The sequence below is a fragment of the Passer montanus genome, unplaced genomic scaffold, assembly GCF_014805655.1.
Source record: "Passer montanus isolate IOZ18808 unplaced genomic scaffold, ASM1480565v1 scaffold142, whole genome shotgun sequence".
NCBI classification, from domain to species: domain Eukaryota; kingdom Metazoa; phylum Chordata; class Aves; order Passeriformes; family Passeridae; genus Passer; species Passer montanus.
Window position 1 is genome coordinate 836,821 of NW_024361164.1, and position 24,735 is coordinate 861,555.

The window sequence follows — 24,735 nt, forward strand, 5'->3', positions numbered from 1 at the left end:
CCCCAGCCCCCCCGAGCCCCCCCTTCCCCCTCGGGGGAGCGCAGCCAGGTCTGGGGGCGCTGGGGGGAGCGGAGGGGCAGCAGGAGGAGCTGAAGGGGGGCAGCGGAGAGGGCTGACAGCACGGCCATCCCTCCCGTGCCCATCTGTCCATCTGTCCGTCCGTCCCGCAGCCCCCAGGGCTGGATGTGTGACGGGGGGGCGAGGCCGAACCCCCCAACCCCATCAGGGGCTGCCGGGCGGGACCGCCTCGGGGAGCGGCCGGTACCGGCACCGCGAGCTCCTCCGGGGGGGCCCGGAGCGACCCCTGTGGGGTGCCCCCGGCCCCGAGCCCCCCCGGGCCGCCCTTCAGACGGGGGAGGTGGCGGTGGAGCCGCTGGCCAGGCTGTCGGCGATGTCGGCGCGCTGCAGGCGGCGCAGGGCGGCCAGCAGCGCCTCCAGCGTGGCCGACTCGCGGCCGGCCCAGTGCGCCAGCAGCGCCCGCGCCGGCGCCTCGTCGCGCGTGAAGGCCTCCAGCAGCTCCTCCTTGTAGCCCAGCTCGCCCGCCAGCTGCCGCCACGTGTCCTCGGCCGAGCTGCCCAGCAGCTTCTCCACCTCCTCCCGCTTGCTGGCCGGCAGCGCCGCGTACGGGGTCCCGTCGGCCTTGGGGGCTGCTGCCCGAGAGGGGAGGGATGAGAGCCTGCCCGGGGTGTGCCTGTCCTCCCCGGGCTCACCGGGGTGTCCCTGTGCTCACCGGGGTGTCCCTGTCCTTAACCAGGTGTCCCTGTCCTCACCGGGGTGTCCCTGTCTATCCCTGGGGGTCCCTGTGCTCACCGGGGTGTCCCTGTGCTCACCGGGGTGTCCCTGTCCACCCCAGGGTGTCCCTGCCCACCCCAGGGTGCCCCTGACCACCCCAGGGTGTCCCTGCCCACCCCAGGGTGCCCCTGCCCACCCCTGGCTGCCCCGCCCACCCCAGGGTGCCTCTGCCTATCCTGGGTGCCCCTGCCCACCCCAGGGTGCCCCTGCCTATCCTGGGTGCCCCTGCCCACCCCGGGGTGTCCCTGCCCACCCCAGGGTGTCCCTGCCCACCCCTGGGTGCCCTGCCCACCCCGGGTGCCCCACAGCCCCACCTGGCCCCTGGCTGCCCTGCCCCGGGGGCTGCTGCTCGTGCAGGCTCTGGCTGTCCACGGAGATGCCGCTGTCGCTGTGCAGCTTCTCCCCCTCGGGCGACGGCGTCTGGTTCACCGCGCGGTTGTTGGCCCCCTGCTTGTTCTGCTTGCAGCTGTTCCACCTGCGGGGACAGCGGCACGCGGGTGACGTCCCCGGGCTGGCAGGGCCCTGTCCCCTTTCCTGGGGTTCATCCCTTCCCTGGGGTTCATCCCATTCCCTGGGGTTTGTCCCCATTCCCTGGGGTTCATCCCTTCCCTGGGGTTTGTCCCCATCCCTGGGGTTTGTCACATTTTCTGGTTTCTGTCCTGGTGCCAGGACAGGGACAGGACGGGGATAAAGACAGGGACAGTGACAGGGACAGGGACAGTGACAGTGACATACAGGGACAGGGACAGGGGTGCAGTGTGTCCCCCACCCTGCTGCCACCTCCCTCCTCACCCCTCACACAACTTTGGAGATCCGCCCATCCTGCTGCCCTCGGTGGTGGCAGCTGTGGCTGTGGGACACCCGGAGTGGGGGTCCCACTGTTCCCCCCTCCCCAAACCCCTGTCCCCGTGTCCCCGTGTCCCCGTGTCCCTGTCCCATCCCTGTCCCTGTCCCGGTACCTCTTGAAGGCGATGTAGGCCACCAGCCCCACCACCACGGCGGCCAGGATGGAGCAGTAGACGGGGATGAGGTTGTCGCTGGTGCCGTGGGTCACCACGGGCTGCGAGCTGCCCATGACAGTGGTGGCCGTGTCCCCCGCGGTGCTGGCCGCGCCCTCGGTGCTCGGCGGCTCCCTGGTGGCCGCCTCGGGGCCCTCAGAGCCCCCCGGGAACGGGGCGTGCGTTGTCCAGCGAGGGTGGAGGCCTGCCAGGGCAGGGGGGTCGGGGTCAGGACGGGCATTTCTGCAGGGATCTCCTCCCAGGGCCGCGGGGATGGTGGAGGTGGCAGCCCTGCCTCGTCCCCCTGTCCCCAGGCTTGGCCTGGTTTGTGTCCAGGGCACGCCGCAGCTGTCCCTGCCCCGGGGGTGGCTTTGTCAGTGCTGTCCCAGCACAGCTGCCCCCCTCCGCCCCAAATCCACCCCAGAGGGGGCTGAGGCAGCCCGGGTGCCCCCGCCCCGCACGGAGCCGCTCCCGCAGCGCCAGGGCCGGGATCTGCCCTTTGCCAGCCCCGGGGCTCCATCTGGGAGTCACCCTGCCCTGGCCCCTGCCACACCCGGGCGTGTCCGGGAGCAGCGGCGCCGTCTGGGCTTGTCCAGGGAAACGCCTGGGTGTGGAATCCCACCCCGTCCCGTCCTGTCCCATCCCATCCCATCCCATCCCATCCATCCCATCCCATCCCATTGATCCCATCCATCCCATCCCATCCCAAATTCCCCATGCCCTGTCCAGGCCTTTGCCCGGTGCCAGGGCCAGGCCACGTCCCCCAGCCCATCCCGGAGTGAGGCTGAGCCGGGAATTGCAGCAGGAGATGGGACCTCACCCTGCCACCCCCTGCCACCCCCTGCCACCCCCGGGATCAGCACCAGGCTGGGATTGTGCTGGGATGGGATTGCACTGGGATGGGATTGTGCTAAACTGGGATTGTGCCAGGCTGTGATTGTGCCAGGCTGGGATTGTGCTAAACTGGGATTGTGCTAAACTGGGATTGTGCCAGGCTGGGATTGTGTTAAACTGGGATTGTGCTAAACTGGGATTGTGCCAGGCTGGGATCGTGCCAGGCTGGAATTCAGCCCCCCCGGCCCCGGGGCCGCAGCGCTGTCGCTGTCACTGTCGCTGTCACTGTCACGGAGGGGTGGCTGGGGGTTGGTGGCATCCTGCCCTGCCGTGTCCCAGCCCCCGCTGCCCTCCGGGAGCCTCTCCCGAGCCCGCCGCGGACAAAGCCGGCCCTGTGTCCTTGACTTGTGGCTCCATTTACTCGACCCCTCGGCGGGAGCTGCCCCGCTGCCGGCGCGGCGGCGGCCGGGACAAAGCGCTGCTGTCCCTCTGTGCTGGGGCAGGGAGGGACGGGACACGGGAACAGCCCGGGAACTGCTGGGAGGGCGAGGAGAGCCGGAGGGAGCAGCCCTGGAGGGAGCAGCCCTGGAGGGAGCAGCTCTGGAGGGAGCAGCTCTGGAGGGAGCAGCTCTGGAGGGATCAGCCCTGGTGGGACCAGCCCTGGTGGGACCAGCCCTGGTGGGATCAGCCCTGGTGGGATCAGCCCTGGAAGGAGCAACCCTGATGGGATCAGCCCCACTGGAGCAGCCCTGGAGGGAGCAGCCCTGGAGGGAGCAGCTCTGGAGGGAGCAGCTCTGGAGGGAGCAGCCCTGGAGGGATCAGCCCTGGAGGGATCAGCCCTGGAGGGATCAGCCCTGGAGGGAGCAGCTCTGGAGGGAGCAGCCCTGGAGGGATCAGCCCTGGTGGGATCAGCCCTGGAAGGAGCAGCCCTGGAGGGAGCAGCCCTGGTGGGATCAGCCCTGGAGGGATCAGCCCTGGAGGGATCAGCCCCAATGGATCAGCCCTGGAGGGATCAGCCCTGGAGGGATCAGCCCTGGAGGGATCAGTCCTGGTGGGATCAGCCCTGGTGAGATCAGCTCTGGAGGGATCAGCCCTGGTGGGATCAGCTCTGGCTGGATGAGCCTCAATGGAGCAGCCCTGGTGGGATCAGCCCTGGTGGGATCAGCCCTGGAGGGATCAGCCCTGGTGGGACCAGCCCCAGCCCCCTCTGGAGCAGCCCCGCTTTGTCCCTGAGCTCAGCACAGATCTGATTTTCGCCCTGCCCCTTTTTCTCCCCTTTTCTCTCCCCTTTTTTCCTCCCCTTCCCCTTCCCCAGGGGCTGGAGCTGTGTTTGGGATGCCGATGGGGACAGGCACGCAGCCCCAGCCCCTTTCCCGTGCCCAGCCCTGCCAGACCCCAGCACCGCTCCCCAAACCCAGGCAGCTCCAGCACCGGGAATGTCCCCGCGGTGCCAGCGGCGCTGTGACAACGCCGCAGCCGCCCGGGCCCGGCTCTTACCGCGGCACTCCGCATCCGCCACGGCCGTGCACTCCCGCAGCAGCACCTCGTTCTCCTCGCACGTGGTGCAGGGCAGGCAGGGGTCCACGAAGTTGGCCTCGCTGGAGAAGGTGCCCTCGGGGCACTCCTCGCACACGGTGTCCTGCGAGTCCTTGCAGGGGAACATGAGGCCGAAGCCCGCCTCGCAGACGCGGCACTCGCGGCAGCTCCCGCTGGCCTCGTCCTGGAAGTAGCCGTAGGCGCAGCGGCACACGGCGTCGTCGGTCTCCACGCAGGGCGCCGACATGCTCTGCAGCCCCTCGCACTGCGTGCACGGCTTGCACGGCTCCGTGGCGCTGGCCGTGTCCGAGAAGGTGACGCCTGGCCAGGGCAGGGCTGGGGTCAGAGCCCGGCTGTGCTCGGGCGTTGCCCGCTGGGGTCAGAGGGAGAGGGGGGACCCCGCTCTGTGCCCCCAGCCCAGGCTCAGCTTCTCGATAATGCCTTCCCCATTCCCCAGAAATTCCCGGCTCCTCATCTCCCAGGCTCTTCAGCACATTCACACCTTCCCCACTCCCACCACAATTCCGAGTCCCAGCACACTCCAGGCTTCCCCTTCCCAATTCCTGCACCATTCCCCAGCAATTCCCGGCTCCTCATCTCCCAGGCTCTTCAGCCCATTCACACCTTCCCCATTCCCACCACAATTCCCAGTTTGGAGCATCTTTCCAGGCTCAGCTTCCCACTCACACTTCCCAGCTCCGAGCATCCTCCAGGCTCCCATTCCCATTGACACCTGCACCATTCCCCAGCAATTCCCAGCTCCTCATCTCCCAGGCTCTTCAGCCCATTCATACTTCCCCATTCCCCAGCAATTCCCAGCTCCACATCTCCCAGGCTTTTCAGCCCATTCACACCTTCCCCATTCCCACAATTCCAACTTCGGGCATCCCCCAGGTTCCCCTTCCCAATGACACTTTCCCCATTCCCCAGCAATTCATCCAGACCTCCCAGACTCTCAGCCCATTCACAGCTTCCCCATTCCCCAGCAATTCCCAGTCTGGAGCATCCTTACAGGCTCATCTTCCCAGTATCTTCTTCCCCATTCCCTCCTCCTCGTCCCATTCCCACCTCTTCATCCCATTCCCAGCTCCTCATCCATTCCCTCCTCCCCATCCCATTCCCCAGCAATTCCCAGTTTGGAGCATCATTCCAGGCTCATCTTCCCAGTATCATCTTCCCCATTCCCTCCTCCCCATCCCATTCCCCAGCAATTCCCAGTTTGGAGCATCATTCCAGGCTCATCTTCCCAGTATCATCTTCCCCATTCCCTCCTCCCCATCCCATTCCCTCTTCCTCATCCATTCCCATTCCCATTCCCTCCTCCATTCCCATTCCCGGGTCCATCCCCCCTGCGCTGCCCCCAGTGCCCATCCCAGCGCTCTCTGCTCAGTCCCCTCCCTCATTCCCGATTTTATTTCCCTTTGTGACCTCCCGGCGGTGCCTCCGGCCACCCCACCCCTCAGTCCCTCAATCCCTCAATCCCTCGATCCCTCAATCCCTCGATCCCTCGATCCCGCAATCCCTCAATCCCTCGATCCCTCAATCCCTCAATCCCGCAATCCCATCCCTTTCCCGTCCAGCCGGGGGTGGCCGGGGCGCGGCGTGTCCCCGCTCGGGGAGGGGACAGCGCTGCTGCGGGGATCAATGCCGCCCTCGCCGTGCCCCTCCCGGGGGAGCTCGGGGTATTTTTAGCCCCGGAAGAGGGAGCGGAGCCGGTCCCGGAGGGCGCAGCTGCCGCTGCCCCCGCGCCGCCGCTGATCCCCCGCCCCATCCCGGGAATTCCGGCCCCAGCGGTGGGGAAGGGGCTGGGGATGGATTCCTGCTCCCAGCAGCTTCCCCGGGGTCTCCGGGCTGCTCGGGGCAGGAATTTCGGGCTGCTGGGATGGGAATTTCGGGCTGCTGGGATGGGAATTTCGGGCTGCTCGGGGCAGGAATTTCGGGCTGCTCGGGGCAGGAATTTCGGGCTGCTGGGATGGGAATTTCGGGCTGCTCCAGGGGGGGATTCAGTCCCAAACCCCCGGGAATGGCCGGGATGGGAGGGACGGAGGTTCCACCCCATCCTCGGCAGAGATTTTTCCCACTCCCAGCACCTTCCTTCACCCTGTGTCTGGGTGTCCCACCCCTCCCCTGAGCCTTTCCCTGGATCTGCAGAGGATGTGGAGCCCCAAAACCCCGGAATGCTTTGGGTCAGGAGGGAGCTGGCACCCCACCGAGGCAGGGACACCCCCCTGTACCCCAGGCTGCTCCCGAGCCCGTCCTGGGGCACTCCCGGGGACGGGGCTGTCCTGGGCACGCTGTGGCTGTCGCTGCCAGCCCCCGGTGGTCGAGCAGCCCCCGGGCCGTGCCGTGCCGTGCCGGGCCGGGCGAGCAGCGCCGGCGCAGCCCCGGGCGGCACACGCGGCTCCCATTAACCGGGGCTCGTGCCTCGCATTATCCTGAATTATTGATGGGCGCCATTAGAGCGGGGAAGTGGCCAGGAAAGGCTTTCGGCTGAGTGGGCACATTTGCAGTGGCAGCCGAAGGTATCTGAGCCGAGCAATTACAGCCCAGACCCAAACGGGGCCCTGGCCCCCTCCCCCGGGGGATAAATAAATCATGAGGCAGCACCGGGCACTGGGGGGGCTGCAGTGGGGGGAATTAGAGCACCCCCCCCTTTGGGGTGGTTTCTGGCAGCCCCCCGGGCTTCGGCAGGGGCCGGGCTGCGGTTGCAGAGGATTTGTTCCGGAACAATTCCCCCGGCGGGGTCGGGAACGCGTCCAAGGGAGGGCTGGGAGGAGGCAGCCCGGGGGGCAGGTGGGGACCCTCGGCCCTGGGCCGTGCCCACATTCCTGGGGCTCGGCTGGGGGCTGTGCCAGGAGCGGCGCTGCCTCCACCTGCCCGGCCCGGGGCAGCGGCACCCGGGGGGATCCGGGGGTCACAGAGGGGTCCAGGGAGTCACAGAGGGATCTGGGGGGTCACAGAGGGGTCCAGGGGGTTCCAGGGCCACAAAAGTCCTCTCCCCATCCCAGCAAGGGATGGCTGTGGGCTTTTCAGGTTTCCTGCCCTCCAAACCCCAAAATCCCTCTCAGGGAAGAGCTGAGGGTGAGGAGGAGCTTTTCCCTTGGTGGGATCCATCCCTCACTGGGATCAGTCCCTCACTGGGATCCATCCCTTGGTGGATCCAGCCCCCATTGGGATCCATCCCCACTGGGATCCATCCCCTCAGCCAGGAGGGATCCAGCCCCGCTTCCCGGCCGGGCTCAGGGAGGCAGCGCCGTCCATCGATTTCTCAGGACGCTGAGGTATTTTTAGCCCTGCCCTGGCTCTCCTCTGTCCCTGCCGCCTCCTCTGCCTCCTGTCCGCTCCCTCCCCATCCCACTCTGGCCTTTCCCCCTCTCCCATCGCCTCCCGGGGCTGGCACCACAGAGATCCCGGCAGATCCCCCGGATTCCCCCCAGCAGATCCCCCTGATCTCCCCTGTCAGAGATCCCAGCAGATCCCCCTGATCTCCCCTGTCAGAGATCCCAGCAGATCCCCCTGGCAGATCCCCCTGACAGAGATCCCGGCAGAGATCCCGGCCCCGCTCTCTGCCCACGGCGCTCGGAGCCGGGCCCGGAGGGCGCCTGCCCCTCCCTCCCTGCCCGCCTTTGCCTCTCCCTCCCCGGCTTTGCTGTGATTTTGTGGCCTTTGAAAGGTTTGGAATAAAAACCCAAACGGGAGGTGTGGCTGGGGATGGCTCTGGGGGATTTTTTGGGGATAAATGTTGGGCCAGCAGGTGAGAGAGAGCGGGGAAGGGGCTGGGAATGATCCCCAGGGAGGGGAGGGATTGGCAGGGACACTGGTGCCCGTGCAGGGCTCAGGGATCCGGGAATATCCCAATCCCAAGGATCCTCCTGGGCATGGGACCACCCCAAACCCCCTGAGCATGGCACCATCCACCCCAAATCCCCCCTAAGAGCTCTGCCCAGACCCCGCTGTGGGGCTGTGCCCATCCCCACACCCCAAACTCCCATTTTGGGGAAAGAATCTCCAATTTTTGGGGAAGAACCTCCCATTTTTGAGGAAGAACCTCCCATTTTTGGGGAAGAATCTCCCATTTTGGGAGAGGAATCTTCCATTTTTACCCATTTTCCCCCCAAAACCTGGCCCGAGCCCCTCCTGCCTCAGCTCTGTGACACTTCCAGGGGGCACGAGGGATGCTCAGGGAGGCCCCAGGGCCTGTCCCGGGGCCCGGGGGTCCTCGGGGGGTACTCACTGTCCAGGCAGGGCTCGCAGACCGTCTGGTTGACCCCGCAGGGCTGCACCACGCCCTCGCCCACGTTGCAGAGGCGGCAGCACTCGCCGCCGGCCGTGAACAGCTTGGAGGCACAATCGTCCTTGGAGGCGCCAGCCCCGGGGCCCTGGCGGAGAGCAGAGCCCGGAGGTCACCCCTGTCACCCCGGGGTGGGACAGCCCGGGAAGAGGGGCTCCGGGGACACCCTGCTCCTGCTGAATGCAGATTTGGGGGGGAAAGCGCTTTTCCAGGCAGAATTCACTCCTCGGGAAAGGGTTCTGTGGCTGGAGGGAGCCGGGAGGGCCCCGGGGGTGCTTTGGGGTGGGGTGGCCTCTGTTTGTCCTTGTCCCTCCCTCAGCCACCTCCCCAAGGGCACTGTGCCACCCCGGGGGGCTCAGCCCTCCCCAGCCCGGGGACTGGGAGAGGAGAGGAGGAATTCCTGCTCAGAGGAGGGTCTGGAGAGCCTGGGTGCCACCTCTGCCCCCCAAACCCCCCTGGGCTCCAGAAATGAGACGGAAACGGGGAACTGAGGCAGCAGCAGAGCTCTGGTGACCTCCTTGTCTGGTGACACCGGGTGTCAACCTGTCACCTCACCCGAACGCCACAAACACCCCGCGGGCCCTCTGCAGCCCGGGGAGGGCGAGCTGCCCCCCAAAACCCCCAAAACCCCCCCTGGCCGCACCGCGGGGCACAGGAACCCCATCCCCTGGTCCCAGCCCTGCTCCCCCTGCTCGCAGCCGCTCCCTCCCTCTGCCACCACCCACGGCCGCTTTTGGGGAAGGGGGGAGAGGCCCGGGGGAGCATCTGGCGGCCTCGTCAGCGCCTTGGCCGCGTCCCCGCGCTCGGTGCGGCGCTCGGAGCTCCTCATCCGGCGGGGCCGAGACAATGGAGCGCCAATTCCAGGCAGCTGAATGACAAAGTGCTCCAATTACCCTGCGCTGCGGGCCCGCCGCTCCCCCTCCCCGCCGCGGCTCCGCCAGCCCGCCCTGGCAGCCCCTTCTTCCAGACCCCTTTTCCAGAACCCTTTTCCAGAACATTTTCCCAGGCCCTTTTCCCAAACCCTTTTTCCAGACCCCTTTTCCAGAACATTTTCCCACACCTTTTTTTCCAGATCCTTTTCCCAGAACATTTTTTCAGCTCCTTTTCCCAGGACATTTTTCCCAAACTCTTTTCCCAGACCCTTTTCCCAAGCCCTTTTTCCAGTGCCTTTTCCAGAATATTTTCCCAAACCCACTTCCCAGAACCTTTTCCCAGCCCTTTTCCCAGAACCTTTTCCCAGCCCTTTTCCCAGAACCTTTTCCCAGAACCTTTTCCCAGCCCTTTTCCCAGAACCTTTTCCCAGCCCTTTTCCCAGAACCTTTTCCCAGAACCTTTTCCCAGCCCTTTTCCCAGAACCTTTTCCCAAACCCTTCTCCCAAACCCTTTTCCAGCCCCTTTCCCCAGATCCTTTTCCCAAACCCTTTTCCAGCCCCTTTTCCCAAACCCTTTTTCCAAACACTTTTCCCAGCCCTTTTCCCAAACCCTTTTCCCAGCCCCTTTTCCTGCTCCTGGTGGGCAGGAGGGATTGGAATATCGGGAATCCTCCCAGCACCCCAAATGTCCCCTGGGAAGGGGTTTGGGGTGAGGCAGTGCCCCCACCCCGCTCGTTTGGGGTTTGGGGGCCAGGCTGGGCACGGCTCATCCCGGGTTTGGCTCTCACGGCTCCCGGGATGCGCTTCCAGCCGGGAACGGGGCTGGCTGTGACCGTGACCGGGCTGGCCACGGGGCACCCACATCCACCACACAATCCCGCGATTCCACATCATCCCACAGTCCCTGACATCCCAGAGATCCCAGAGCTTCCCTGAATCCAAGAGCATCCCGCAGTCACAGAGCTTCCAGCAATCTCAGAGAATCCAGAGATCCCAGAGCATCCCCTGATCCCAGAGATCCCAGCCCTTCCCCGATGCAGCCTTTCCCCAATCCCAGCCCTTCCCCAATCCCAGCCCTTTCCCGATCCCAGCCCATCCCCAATCCCATCCCATTCCTGATCCCAGCCCTTCCCCAATCCCAGCCCATCCCCAATCCCAGCCTTTCCCCGATCCCAGCCCTTCCCGATCCCAGCCGGAGCTGCCCGCGCCACCCGGTCCCGCTCAGGGCCACCTGTCCCCACCTGTCCCCACCTGTCCCCACCCCCGGCTCCCCCGCCCACGCTCCCCCAATTCCCGGCTCCAGGTGCCCGGGCCCCTCGCTCGGGGGCTTCCCGCGGGGCTGGGGGCGCTGAGCCCCCCGGGGTGGGCAGGGCCCCTGGCCCGCGTTGGGCCGCGGAAATGCGGCGTTATTAGCGCGGCTGCCGGCGACAAAGGCGCGGTATTAACGCCATAAAGCATCCTGACAGCTGGCCCGGCCCGGCCGCGGGCGGAGGGCGCAGGCGACACCTCTGGAAGCTCTAAATTGCTTTTGGAGGCGGCTGGGGGGGCTGGAGCCCGGGCAGGCGCGGCTGGGTGAGGGCAGAGCCGCCCCGAGCGGGGTTCCGGGGGCTGGCACCGCGCAGGGGATGCTCCAGCTGGAGACGAGCCCGGGGCGAGATCCGAGCGTGACGGGCGCGCTCTGCCTCGCCGGGCCGAGCAGCGCGGCCGGGAGACGCCAAAGCCCGGCTCGCAGCGCCTCCCGAACTTCGGCAGCTCGGGGAGCCGCGGCCGAGCCCCGCGGCTGCGGCCGGCGCTCGGAGGCTCCGGGCGGAGCAGCGCGGGTACCGGGCAGGGTGCGGGGTCCGGGGGGCCTCGGGGAGCGGGCACAGCCGGGGGGGCACAGCCAGGGTCCCTGCTGTCCCCCCGGGACACTCCCAGCCCCGCAGGTGCAGAACCAGCCCCCGAGGTGACCCGGGCAGGGCAGGGGCGATGTGGGGACATCAGAGCCCGGCCCCGCTGCAGCAGCCGGGGGAGGGCGATGCCGGGGGGGGAATGGTTGGGATCCATCCGGCTGGGACAGCTCCGGGCCCTCCCGGCCCCGCCCGCTGTCCCAGCGCTCCCGGGGGAGTTTGGCCGTGGCGATCTCGTGGGGGTGAGGGGAAAGGACCCCCCCGGCACGGCGCTGCCAGCCCCGCTCCGCTGCTCAGCCCCCGCCGAACTCCGCCTTTAATATCCTGCCCGAGGGGTGTCCGGCTGCCTGACGGCCCCCCTGGGACCCCCGGCAAACCCTGCCCCCCCAGAAAGCCCCGTTCCTGCCCCAGCTGCGGGCCTGGACCCCCCCGGCCCCACTCCGGGCACTCCCCTCCCTGCTGACCCCCCTGCCCTGAAGTTTTTTGTCTGGGGCACCCGGCGAGGGCTCTGCCGGCAGGAAAAGGGGCTCAGCCTCGGCTCTGGGGCACTTCGGAGCCGGGAGAGTCTGGGACAGTTTTCGGGGGGCGCGTGGGGGGCAGGTGGTGAAGGCACGGGGGGTTCTGCCCCCGCTCCCCTCGGGCTGGGGCTCCGACACCTTGGCAGCGGCAGAGCTCGGGGCAGCGGCACCGGCGGGGCTGCGGGACCCCCATCCCCACCCAGCTCCCTCCGCACCCCACAGAGCTCTGCCCGGCCCACCCCTGGGGCTCTCCGGTGCCCCCGGGACCCTCCAGCCCCGCACGGCGGGGACCCCGCTCCTGCCTGTGCCCCTCACCCGCGGGGCTCCCGTCCCGGGGCCCCCCGAACCCCCCCGTGTGAAGCCCCCGCGCCCCTCCATCCTGCCCCCGCCCGCTGTCTCGGGGACTGTCCGTGCCCCGGTGCCCCCGGGCGCTCCCGGTGCCCCCGGACGCTGCGCGCCCTCCCCGCCGGGGCTGCCCGGGCGCTGCTCCCCGCACTCACCGCCGGCAGCAGGAGCAGCAGCAGCGGCAGGAGCCCGGCCATGGCGAGGGGGGAGCGGGGCCGGTGACACCCCCGGAGCCGAGCGCGGCCGGGCTGCCCTCGCTCTGCCGCTCTCCGCCGCGGCGGCGGCCAGAAAAGGGCTGCAAGTCCCTCCCCCTCCTCCTCCTCCTCCTCCTCATCCTCCCCGCCCCCGGAGCATCGGGAGCGCTCTTGGGGTGCGCTCCCCCGAGCCCAGCCGGGCTCTTCAGCCCATCCATCCTTTTCCTCTGCGCTGTCTGTCCGTCCTTCATCCCCCCTGCATCCCCTCCCCTCCTTGTCCGTGTGTCTGTCCCCGTCCTTCCGTCCCCGCCGTGTCCCCGCCGGTGCCACCGCAGCCCCGCGGGGCGGGATGGGGTCCCCAGCCCCGCTCCGGCTCGGGGGACAAGGGACAGCACCCCCACACCGGGGACACCCCAGACCTGTCCCCGCTCTGCGGGTGACCCCGAGAGGCCCCCAGAGGGGGACACGCGGCTGGGGCTGAATTAAACCTTTGTCTTTCTGCCCTCCGCAGCAAAGAAATCCCATCTGGGCGCCCCGCGGTCCCTGAAAGGTCCCCGCGTGCCGCCCTCCTTTGTCCGGGCACGGTGACTCTGCCCTGCCCGGTGCCACGCAGCTGCAAATGCCAGGGCTCGCTGCCCACCCGCAGCGCTGTGTCACCCGCGGGGTCACCCGGCAGTGCCACGCGGTCCCCGGTGCCACCGGCACGGCCCCGCTCGCTGGCACCGCCCCGGGCGGCTCCCGGGGCCGCGGCCCGGCGGATTCGGCCTCGTGTGCGTCCAGCTCCAGGTGTTTCCTCCCCGCTCCGGGCTCTGCAGGTGCTCCTGGGGCTCCCAAAATCCAGCGCTTCCCACCCCCGCAGCCCCAAAATCCCGCGGGTCACGGCGGGGAAGCGCCGCGTTTCCTCTGGAAAAGCCAACCCAGAGCCCGGGGTGCTCGGGGCCGGCTGCTCCCGCCCGGCTCGGCCCGGGAACGGCTCCACGGAATTCCCTCGCTCGCAGCTCCTCCGCGCGATTCGCGCCGAGCCAAAGCTGCCGTTTGTTCTCCGTCACGGGCGGAACATCTGCGAGCCACATGGAGCAGCGCCCGCAGCCAGAGAGCCGCGCCGGGGCCAGCTGGGAGCGGCCGGGAGGTGCCCGGGGCCGGGGTGCCCACCCGGGGGCCGGGGTGCCCACCCGGGGGTCGGGGTGCCCACCCAGGGTTTGTTTGGGATGCCCACCCAGGGTTGTTTGGGATGCCCACGTAGGGTTTGTTTGGCATGCCCACCCGAGATTTGGGATGCCCACCCAGGGTTTGTTTGGGATGCCAGCCACAATCCCAACGTTTTAAGGGGTTTTTATGGGATCGCCGATGACACCGCAGCCCCAGGGGGATGGGAGGGGGTGACAGGGCTTCCCCCGGCTGCGGGGGACAGGGGACAGGGGACGCCATGCCCGGGGACACTCCCGGGAGCAGACGGGAGGCAGGGCTGGCACAGCGGGATCCCGCAATTAATTCACCGCAGCAAGTGGCAAATCCAGATGTTCTCCTCGGGCCCGGGGATAAATCCCTCCTCCCCCTCCTCCTCCTCCCCCTGCTCTCCCCGTGCTGGGGACACCGAGCCCGTGACCCGCAGTCCCCGAGCCCCGTCCCTGTCACCACCATGGCCCGGTGCCAGTCTGGGAACATCCCGGGAAAACCCTGGAAGAGCCCATCCCGCCTGTGATTCCAGAGGGATGGGGTGAGATATCCCATGGAAATGGGGCTGTGATCCCCATAGGGATGGGGTCAGTGATCCCACGGGAATGGGGCTGTAATCCCATGGGAATGGGGCTGTAATCCCACGGGAATGGGGCTGTGATTCCTGCAGGGAGGGGGTCAGTTATCCCATGGGAATGGGGCTGTGATCCCATGGGAATGGGGCTGTGATTCCTGCAGGGATGGGGTCAGTTATCCCATGGCAATGGGGCCCAGTTGTTCCTACAGGGATGGGGTGGGGTGGGTGGAGCAGGGAAGGTGAATTCCCATTGGGATGGACTGCAGGGTTTGGGGACACAGGGACATGGGGCACACAGGGGACATGGGGGACACTGGGCACACAGGGGGCACGGGATTGTCCCCGGTGCTGCCCGGGGCTCCCGGGCACCCATTCCTGCTGGGGTTGGAAGTGACCCCAAGGCTCCAGGCACCCCAAAACCCCGGGGCAGGAGCGACGCAGCGCCCCCGAGCTCCCCAGCCCCAACCCCATTCCCCTCGGGGTGTCCCGCTCTGCTCGGGTTTCTCTCCCTGCTCTCCAGGCCTGCAATTCCTCCTCCCTCCCTCCCCCGCCCTGGCAGCTCCCGGCCTCCCCCCTTCCCTTTTTCCCTTTCTTCCCGTGTTTTCCAGCGCCATCCATCACCCTGCCGGCGGCGGGGGGGATTCGGGATGAATCCTCGGGCCCTTATAAGGCCGGCCTGGAGGAACCTCCGGGAGAGCCGAGCCGGGCTGGGGAAAACAAACCCGGGAGAGAAACCAGGGCCCGGGCAGCTCCGGGGAGAAAATCCCGGGAATGGGAACGGGATTGAGGACGGGGCCGCGCCCGGCGGCGGCGGCAGCGGCATCGATGATCCATCGATCCCCGGGCGGGGCCGGCTCCTTCCCCCGGCCCGGCTTCGGGAACCGATTGATCCCGGGGCTGCTGCTGCTGGATCAGGAACTCCGCAGCCGGGAGGAAACCAGTGTCAGTGGGGATGAGCCGGCCGAGAGGAGATTTGTTATTTTCCTTGGCTCAGCGCTGCGCTTTTCGCTGCGTTGGTTTCTGGTTTGGGGGTGGGGATTTGTTTTAATTGACTGAGTGCTCGGCTGGAGCAGAGCGAGATCAAGGTGGGGTGGAAGAGGGATGAATAGAATGGAATGGAAATGAAATTAAATGAAGACAAAATGGAAATAAAATAGAAAAAATATAAATAAAATAGAAATAAATTAGAAATAAAATAGGGGTAAACAGAATAGAGATAAATAGAATAGAATAGAATAGAATAGAATAGAATAGAATAGGATTGAATTGAATCGAATAGGAATAAATACAATAGAATAGGATTGAATTGAATAGGATTGAATAGGATTGAATGAATATTCCCACTGGAAGGGCCCTAAAACAACCCTCTAATCCCACTGTGCAGCCCAGAGAGATCCAGTGGATTTTTGAATCCTCCCAACCCACTCCAGGCCGGGATGTTCTCCGTGGCTGGGCCGGCAATTCCAGCTGCCCGCTCAGCCGTGCCTCAGTTTCCCCTGTGCAAGTGGGGGTGGGAATTTCACCCCCGGGTGGGAATTTCTCCTCCAGGTGGGAATTTCACCCCCGGGTGGGAATTTCGCCTCTCCAGAGGCTCTTCCCAGCAGTGCCTGCCGCAGGAGGAGGGAGCTCTCTTCCCAGCCCGCCGAGATGATGAGGGAACTTAATTGCTGCCTTCATTGCTTATGCAAATGAGGCGCGAGCATCTGCGGGATGCGGCCGGGAGCGGGGCCGGACCCTGCCCCGGGTCCCCGCACACCCCGAGGGATCCGCGGGGCCGCTCCCCCTGCCCAGCGCCCTCCCGGCCCCTCAATCACCCCGCGATTGGTTTTATTTTAATTAACGCTTTCCCAGCGGGGCTTTGGCGGGGATCGGTGCGGGAAGAGCCGCGGGAGGGGACGCGGGGCGCGTCGGGAGGCAGGTGAGAGTTTGCCAAAGGTCAGGGGCCGGCATCGATCGGGCGGGATAATCGGATTGGGACGGGCAGCGCTGGCTCGGCCCCGCTGGAATCCTCCAGCCTGGAGGAAATTGGGTAAAAGCAATTTTATCCTGGCTTGTAGGAGGGATTTAATGAGGACCAGGACATGACAGTGACAGGGAAAGCGCCGAGGGGGGAGCGGATCCAGCCGGGAGAGCAGGGCCTGGGGTGGGGAGGGGATCTGGGAGCGCTCGGGGCTGCCTGGGGGGATTCAAAAAGGGATCCCAGCGCTGGATTCGTGGGGAGATGGATCCCTGCCACCCCTAAAGGTGGGCACAGAGGTCTGGGCACCTGGAGAGGTCCGTGCTGGGCTGGGGCTCTGGCAGCCCCATGGAATTCTCTGTCAGTGTCATGGGATCCTCTCCCAATTCCATAGACTGCTCTCTCATCCATCCATCATCCATCCATCCATCCATCCATCCTCCATCCATCATCCATCCATCCATCCATCCATCCTCCATCCATCATCCATCCATCCATCCATCCATCCTCCATCCATCATCCATCCATCCATCCATCCATCCTCCATCCATCATCCATCCATCCATCCATCCATCCTCCATCCATCATCCATCCATCCATCCATCCATCCTCCATCCATCATCCATCCATCCATCCATCCATCCTCCATCCATCATCCATCCATCCATCCATCCATCCTCCATCCATCATCCATCCATCCATCCATCCATCCTCCATCCATCATCCATCCATCCATCCATCCATCCTCCATCCATCATCCATCCATCCATCCATCCATCCTCCATCCATCATCCATCCATCCATCCATCCATCCTCCATCCATCATCCATCCATCCATCCATCCATCCTCCATCCATCATCCATCCATCCATCCATCCATCCTCCATCCATCATCCATCCATCCATCCATCCATCCTCCATCCATCATCCATCCATCCATCCATCCATCCTCCATCCATCATCCATCCATCCATCCATCCATCCTCCATCCATCATCCATCCATCCATCCATCCATCCTCCATCCATCATCCATCCATCCATCCATCCATCCTCCATCCATCATCCATCCATCCATCCATCCATCCTCCATCCATCATCCATCCATCCATCCATCCATCCTCCATCCATCATCCATCCATCCATCCATCCATCCTCCATCCATCATCCATCCATCCATCCATCCATCCTCCATCCATCATCCATCCATCCATCCATCCATCCTCCATCCATCATCCATCCATCCATCCATCCATCCTCCATCCATCATCCATCCATCCATCCATCCATCCTCCATCCATCATCCATCCATCCATCCATCCATCCTCCATCCATCATCCATCCATCCATCCATCCATCCTCCATCCATCATCCATCCATCCATCCATCCATCCTCCATCCATCATCCATCCATCCATCCATCCATCCTCCATCCATCATCCATCCATCCATCCATCCATCCTCCATCCATCATCCATCCATCCATCCATCCATCCTCCATCCATCATCCATCCATCCATCCATCCATCCTCCATCCATCATCCATCCATCCATGGATTCCATCTCTCCATTCATCCATCCAAGCCCTGTTTTCCCGGGGTTTTCCCTCCCCTGTCCCTCCCCCCCCGGATGTCCCAGGTCCCTTTCTCGGGCTGTGACCCCGGTCCCCCCCATCCCGGGGGTCTCTCCCTCTCCGGTTTCTCCCCCGGGCCCTGCGGTGGCACCCGAGCCGCGCCCTGGGGTGACGGAGGGCCCGGGGGCTGCTGTCCCTGCCCAGCCGCTCCTGCAAGCGCCGCGGCTGCCAGGAGCCAGCGCCGGGGCTCCGCTGAAGCCGCTCGAGGTCCCATTTTCCCTGGAACCCATTTCCACGGCATGAATCACCGGGCGGAATGAACTCAATTAGTCCAGACAGAGGCAGGAGATAAATCAGGGTCCCATTAGGAAACCTGCAGGGTAATTTATGGCCCCGGGCGGCAGCGCTGGCTGTCTCCCTTCCCTCCCATCTGCAGCCTGCTCCGCAGCCGCTCCCTCCGCTCCCTCCGCTCCTCTCCCGGGGCCGGGGATGCTCCGGCCCGGCCCGGCCCGGCCCTGCCCGGCTGACCCAGACCAGAGCTCGCTCCTTCCCGGGCAGTTCTTTCACCCTCTTGGCTCATTCATCCACCGGGAAAAACCCGGAGCCTTCCTGGAAATGCGGGCTGGAATTCCCCCGGTTCCAGCTGCCGCGGGCGTGAATCCGTGCCGAGCTCCTGGGGCGCATCCCGAGCGGCTGCGCCCTCCGGGGGCTCCGGGGTTGGATCCCCTCAGCAGCCGGGGATGAGGGGAGGGGGCCGGGAAGGGGCTGGGTGGGCTCGTCCAGGGAGATCAGCCCGGATTTGGGGCCGCCACCCTCCCTGGGGAGGTTCTGGGCGCTGCGTCTGCCCCGGGCAGGAGCCGCAGCCGATTTTATCAATCATTTATCAATCGTTTATCAATCGTCATTATGAGCCCAGCAGCTCCGGGCTCCTTCCAGCCAGCGGGGAGGGACCGGGGTCTGCCAGGGACAATTCCTGCTGCAGCAGCGGCGGCTCCATCCCCGCCCCGGGGCTCTGGGGGCAGCCCGGGGCTCCCCACATCCCTGAGCCAGCATTCCCAGGGCTCAAAAAGGATTTTTGCCTGGCCCCAGGAGCCGCTCCAAGGGCTGGGAATGCCCCGTGTCACCTGCAGCTCCTTCCAAAAAATAACAAAAAAAAAGTGGCAGGGGCTGCTTTTCCCCAGGGCCAGCTCAGGAGCGGGGCTCCATCTCCTCGAGGTGACCGGGGGCTCTCCCGAGGCTTTTCCCGCAGCCAAGGGCAGCTTTGGGGTGACACAGACTTTGCCCCAGGGGTCCCTTCCTGCACTCCAAAGGCGCCTTTTTCACCTTTTTTCCCCCCTCCATTCTCCGTGCTCCGGGCGCAGCTGGATCCGCCCCGTCCCCAGGACCCGCCGGCCGCCCTAATGGGAGTCAGCGGGGAATTTGGGGGATCAATCGCGGGCAATTAGCGCGCCCCGGAAGCGGGGGGGCGGCGGAGGGGTCCCCCCGGGAGGCTCCCGGTGCCGGGGAATGGGAAGGCTGGGACGGAGCCATGCGGGAAGTGACGCCTGGGGAGCGCTGCGGCCGCGTTTGGCACGGGCAGGGCCCGGCCCGGCAGCCGAGAAATGGAAGCGCTGGGGGGGCTCAGGAGGGGCTGGGGCTGGCGAAGCCCCCACGGGCCACCGAACCCCCCCGCGGCCGGGCTGCTGCAGGAAGGGGCTGGGCTGGGGGGAAAGCGGGGGGTGGGAGCCCCCCAGGAGTGACCCCCGATGTCTGTGTGACACCCCCAGTGTCTGTGACCCCCATATCTGTGACCCCCGATATCTGTGACCCCCGATGTCTGTGACCCCCGATGTCTGTGACCCCCCATTATCTGTGACCCCCATTATCTGATCAGATTGCACGGAATGAACGAGCAGTGAAGGGCGCTGGGACAGCCCGGAGCCCGCGCTGACCCCCGCGGTGTCCCTGGAACGGGATGCCCGGCCCGGCCGCACCGGCGGCACCGGGGCCCGCGGAGCCCCCGCGGCGGCGGAAGCGGCCCCGGCCCCCGGGCAGCCGGGGAGAGACACTGAGGGGCCTTTGTCCGGCACCGGGGGCTGCGCCGGGAGGGCAGGATCTGTGCGGGGAAGGGCAGGATCTGTCCTGGTGAGGGCAGGATCTGTCCTAGGGAGGGCAGGATTTGTCCTAGGGAAGGCAGGATTTATCCTAGGGAGGGCAGGATCTGTCCTGGGAAGGGCAGGATCTGTCCCGGGAAAGGCAGGATCTGTCCCGGGAAGGGCAGGATCTGTCCCGGGAAGGGCAGGATCTGTGCGGGGAAGGGCAGGATCTGTCCCGGGAAGGGCAGGATCTGTCCTGGGGAAGGCAGGATTTGTCCCGGGAAGGGCAGGATCTGTTCCGGGAAGGGCAGGATCTGTGCGGGGAAGGGCAGGATCTGTCCCGGGGAGGGCAGGATCTGTCCTGGGAGGGCAGGATCTGTCCTGGGAGAGCAGGATTTGTCCTGGGAAGAACAGGATCTGTCCCGGGAAGGGCAGGATTTGTCCTGGGAAGAACAGGATTTGTCCCGGGGAGGGCAGGATTTGTCCTGGAGCGGGTAGGATTTGTCCCAGGGAGGGCAGGATTTGTCCTGAGAGGGCAGGATCTGTCCCGGGAAGGGCAGGATCTGTCCTGGGGAAGGCAGGATTTGTCCCGGGAAGGGCAGGATCTGTTCCGGGAAGGGCAGGATCTGTCCTGGGAAGAACAGGATCTGTCCTGGGAAGGGCAGGATTTTTCTGGGGAAGGCAGGATTTATCCGGGTAGAGTAAGACTTGTCCCAGAGTGGGAAGGAATGGAGGGATTTAGGGGATTTGGGAGGATTTTGAAGGATTTGGGGTTCCCCCCCTCCAGGCCGGCTTTCCCAGCCCCTGTGCCCCCCTTTGTCCCCTCCAGGGCGTTAAACCCGAGCCGGGTTGGAAAGGAAATGAAACCTGCGCAGTCCCAGAGCCCGCGGCCGGGCCGGGGCAGAGGCTCAGGCAGGGATCGGGCTGGGATTCATTAAGTCATTAACTCGCTTTTAATTGCAGCCCTTTCTGGGGACGCCGTTTTACCTGCGGCAGCCGGGAGGGTGGCACCGCGCTGTCCCCGCGCTCCGGGGATGTCCCCAAGCCCCGGGACCGCAAATCCCCTGAGAGCCCGAGGAAGAGGAGGATGGGGAAAGGTGGGAACCGGGGGGGATGCGGGATTTGGGGGGGGATGCGGGCTGCCCTTTTCCCTGGCCCGACCCCAATTTCCTTGGAGCTGGCAATTCCCAGCCCCCGGAGCCTTCCCGGATAACGCGGCCGGTTCCAGCCGGCGGAGGAAACGCGGCCAAGGGCCGGTGGGCACCGGGGAGAAGCGAGACACCCCGGCGGGGAGCCGGGCTGGCAGGACGGGCCGGTCCCGGTCCCGGTTCCCATTCCCGTTCCCGGTCCCGTTCCTGGTTCCGTTCCCTGTCCCGTTCCCGGTCCCGGTCCCGCTCCCACCGCGGCTCCGCCCAGCCCGGCACGGGGGGCTCAGCTCGGGGCTGCACCCCGCGTCACGGCCACTCCCCGGTGACATCGGCGACCATCCCGCCGCTCCCCAAAGCCCCGCGATCTCCCCGCACCGGGGCCGCGCGGGGGTCCCGCTGCCCCGGGGGGGTTTTTGGCTCCCGGGCCCGGTCCCGGTCCCTGTCCCATTCCCGGTCCCGTTCCTGGTTCCGTTCCCTGTCCTGTTCCCGGTCCCGGTCCCGCTCCCACCGCGGCTCCGCCCAGCCCGGCACGGGGGGCTCAGCTCGGGGCTGCACCCCGCGTCACGGCCACTCCCCGGTGACATCGGCGACCATCCCGCCGCTCCCCAAAGCCCCGCGATCTCCCCGCACCGGGGCCGCGCGGGGGTCCCGCTGCCCCGGGGGGGTTTTTGGCTCCCGGGCGAGGCGGGTGCCGCTGTCTGGGCGGAAGGCAGGCTGGCTTTAAAGCAGATTAATTGAGCAGCCCCGCGGACAGAGCTCAGAATGCAAACAGCGCTAATTCGATTTGCCCGAGTTGCAAATCGCGGCAGGGAACTCGGCCGAAATCACATTAGGGCCGCGCCCGCCCCGAGCCGCGTCCTCGCAGGGCTCTCATGCAGCTTCGCTAATTGAATTGAAACGCTTATTGAGCTTAATTCGGGTTTGGGCCGGGCGTGGGGCTGGGCTGGGACCCCCGGGCTGGGCTGGGACCCCCGGGAAGGGCTGGGACCCCCAGGAAGGGCTGGGACCCCCGTGGACTGGTCTGGGACACCCCCCCGGGCTGGTCTGGGACCCCCGGGCTGGGCTGGGACCCCCCTGGACTGGGCTGGGACCCCCAGGAAGGGCTGGGACCCCCGTGGACTGGTCTGGGACACCCCCCCGGGCTGGTCTGGGACCCCCGGGCTGGGCTGGGACCCCCGGGCTGGGCTGGGACCCCTGGGCTGGGCTGGGACCCCCCTGGACTGCTCTGGGACCCCCGGGCTGGGCTGGGACCCCCGGAGGCCGGGGTGGGTGGGAGTGGGCTCAGCCCAGCCCCACAGCGGATTTGGGGCGGACAAAGCCCAAATCCTGCCTCCCCCCAGCCCCGGCGCTTCGGAGCTCGGGAGCGGGGCAGGAGAAGAGGACGCGCTTTGTTCGCAGCCCGGGGCACAAGGAGCCCTTCTGAGCGCCCGCGGCCGCCAGGAAATGTCCCCCAAAACCGGCCCGGGGGGCTCGGGGGGGGCCCGGTCACCCAATAACGGGGTTGCAGCGCTGGTTCGGGGTGCGGGTCTGCTGCCATCCCCAGGAACGGGCTCCCAGCTCGGTTTTGGGGTGCAATCCCGCAGTTATCCCCAGGAATGGAATCCCAGCTCGGTTTTGGGGTGCAGTCCCGCAGTTATCCCCAGGAACGGAATCCCAGCTCGGTTTTGGGGTGCAGTCCCGCAGTTATCCCCAGGAACGGGCTCCCAGCTCGGTTTTGGGGTGCAGTCCCGTAGTTATCCCCAGGAATGGAATTCCAGCTCGGTTTTGGGGTGCAATACCACAGTTATCCCCAGGAATGGAATCCCAGCTCGGTTTTGGGGTGCAGTCCCACAGCCATCCCAAGATCGGGCTCCCTGCTCGTTTTTGGGGCTCCCCATGGCCCCTGGGAATGGGGGAGCTCGTCCCGGGGGAACGGGAATGGGGACGGGAACGGGATGGGAATGGGATGGGGAACTGGAACGGGGAATGGGAATGAGGATGGGATGGGGTTGGGAATGGGATTGGGAACTGGGAATGGGACGGGAATGGGGATGGGGAGAGCTCATCCCGCATGGGAACGGGAACAGGAACGGGAACAGGAACGGGAGCTGGAACGGGAACAGGAATGGGAACTGGAATGGGAACTGGATTGGGAATTGGAATGGGAACTGGAATGGGAACTGGAATGGGAATTGGAACGGGAACTGGAATGGGAACAGGCAACATGAACCCGGCACGAGCGAGGAGCGGAGCTCAGGGGGTGCAAATCCCGACCCCCAAATCCCAGATTTAACGAGATTTTCCCTCCTGGATCCCGCACCCAAAGGGGTCACCCGGGAGCGGAACCCGGCGCGGGGCTGCGGTGGGGTTTTTTTCCGTTTCCCCCCGTTTTTCGGGAGGGGAACTGGGAATGGGACGGGAATGGGGATGGGGAGAGCTCATCCCGCATGGGAACGGGAACAGGAACGGGAACTGGAATGGGAACTGGATTGGGAATTGGAATGGGAACTGGAATGGGAACTGGAATGGGAACTGGAACGGGAACTGGAACGGGAACAGGAATGGGAACAGGAATGGGAACTGGAATGGGAATTGGAATGGGAACAGGAACGGGAACTGGAACGGGAACAGGAACGGGAACTGGAACGGGAACAGGAATGGGAACTGGAATGGGAACTGGAATGGGAACTGGAACGGGAACTGGAACGGGAACAGGAATGGGAACAGGAATGGGAACTGGAATGGGAATTGGAATGGGAACAGGAACGGGAACTGGAACGGGAACAGGAATGGGAACAGGAATGGGAACTGGAATGGGAATTGGAACGGGAACAGGCAACATGAACCCGGCACGAGCGAGGAGCGGAGCTCAGGAGGTGCAAATCCCGACCCCCAAATCCCAGATTTAACGGGATATTCCCTCCTGGATCCCGCACCCAAAGGGGTCACCCGGGAGCGGAACCCGGCGCGGGGCTGGGGTTTTTTCCCTTTCCCCCCGTTTTTCGGGATTCGCGGAGCCAAAGGGAGAGCGCTGCTTCCCTCTAGCGGCTCCGGGGACGGGAGGGGATCTGAAATATCCGAAATATCCACGGGAATCTGTCCCTGCAGAGGGGATCCCGTCCATGCGTGGAAATAACCTCAAATATCCACGGAAATATCTGAAATATCCACGGGAATCTGTCACTGGAGAGATTCCCACCAATGCACGGAAATATCGCAGATATCCGTGGAAATCTCTCGTTTTGGGAAAGGGATCCCAGAAATGCATGGGAATATCGCAGATACCCCTGGAAATCTCTCTTTTTGGAGAAGGGATCCCAGCAATGCATGGGAATCTCTCAGATACCCCTGGAAATCTCTTATTTTGGAGAAGGGATCCCAGCAATGCATGGGAATATCGCAGATACCCCTGGAAATCTCTCGTTTTGCTCCCACCAACGCACGGAACCAGCTCCGGGCGGTGTCAGGCTCTGCCCAGCGCTGCCAGGACCAGGAACCATGCCCAGAAATTAGCCACGAGTGCCGCCTCGGCAGGAGGAGAGCTGCCCACGGAGGGTGGCGGGGCAGGGCCCGGGAGGGGTCTGGGGTCCCTCCGGACACTCCGTGTCCCACCCGCTCCAGGTGACGCTGCCTGGGCAGGTGGCCCTGCCCGTGGGGCCTCCAGAGGTCCCTGCCCAGCTCTCCTGGGGGCGGGCAGTGCTCGTGTCCCGTGTCCCTTGTCCCGTGTCCCGTGTCCCTTGTCCCGTGTCCCCGCACGCCCCCCACGTGCCACCCCCCGCCAGGACTACATCTCCCAAGAGCCCCAGCGCGCAGCGCGCCGCTCCAGCCAATAGCGCGCGGCCTTGCTCAGCCGGCGGGCCGCCGCGGGGCGCACCGGGAGCTACAGGCGGGCACGCAGCGGGCACGGCAGCTGAGAACTGCATATCCCAGCGGGCCACGGGAGGCGCGGGCCAATGAGGAGCGCGCGTCTTGGCGCGGCGCGC

General features: G+C 65.7%; 1 protein-coding gene across 2 annotated transcripts; it reads right to left on the bottom strand.

The window, feature by feature from the left end:
• On the bottom strand, positions 1-12,330 carry NGFR (nerve growth factor receptor). 2 transcript variants are annotated; one of them, XM_039700638.1, is made up of 6 exons: positions 12,231-12,330; positions 8,395-8,539; positions 4,122-4,481; positions 1,752-1,995; positions 1,107-1,267; positions 1-647 (listed from the first exon to the last, which is right to left on the bottom strand). In XM_039700638.1, the coding sequence occupies exons 1-6, from the start codon at positions 12,270-12,272 to the stop codon at positions 346-348; spliced, it is 1,254 nt and encodes a 417-aa protein (XP_039556572.1). In that variant the 5' UTR covers positions 12,273-12,330; the 3' UTR covers positions 1-345. The 2 variants fall into 2 exon arrangements, with proteins under 2 accessions (XP_039556572.1, XP_039556571.1); XM_039700637.1 differs by having other exon boundaries at positions 1-650.
• Between the last annotated feature and the right edge of the window lie 12,405 nt (positions 12,331-24,735).

Bases quoted from the DNA above. Each gene is read 5' to 3' on its own strand.
- NGFR (XM_039700637.1), bottom strand. From the start codon at position 12,272: ATGGCCGGGCTCCTGCCGCTGCTGCTGCTCCTGCTGCCGGCG. The intron at 4,482-8,394 runs GTGAGTACCCCC...TGCCCTGGCCAG, and splicing joins CTGCGAGCCCTGCCTGGACA to GCGTCACCTTCTCGGACACG. The intron at 1,268-1,751 runs GTACCGGGACAG...CTGTCCCCGCAG, and splicing joins GCCTACATCGCCTTCAAGAG to GTGGAACAGCTGCAAGCAGA.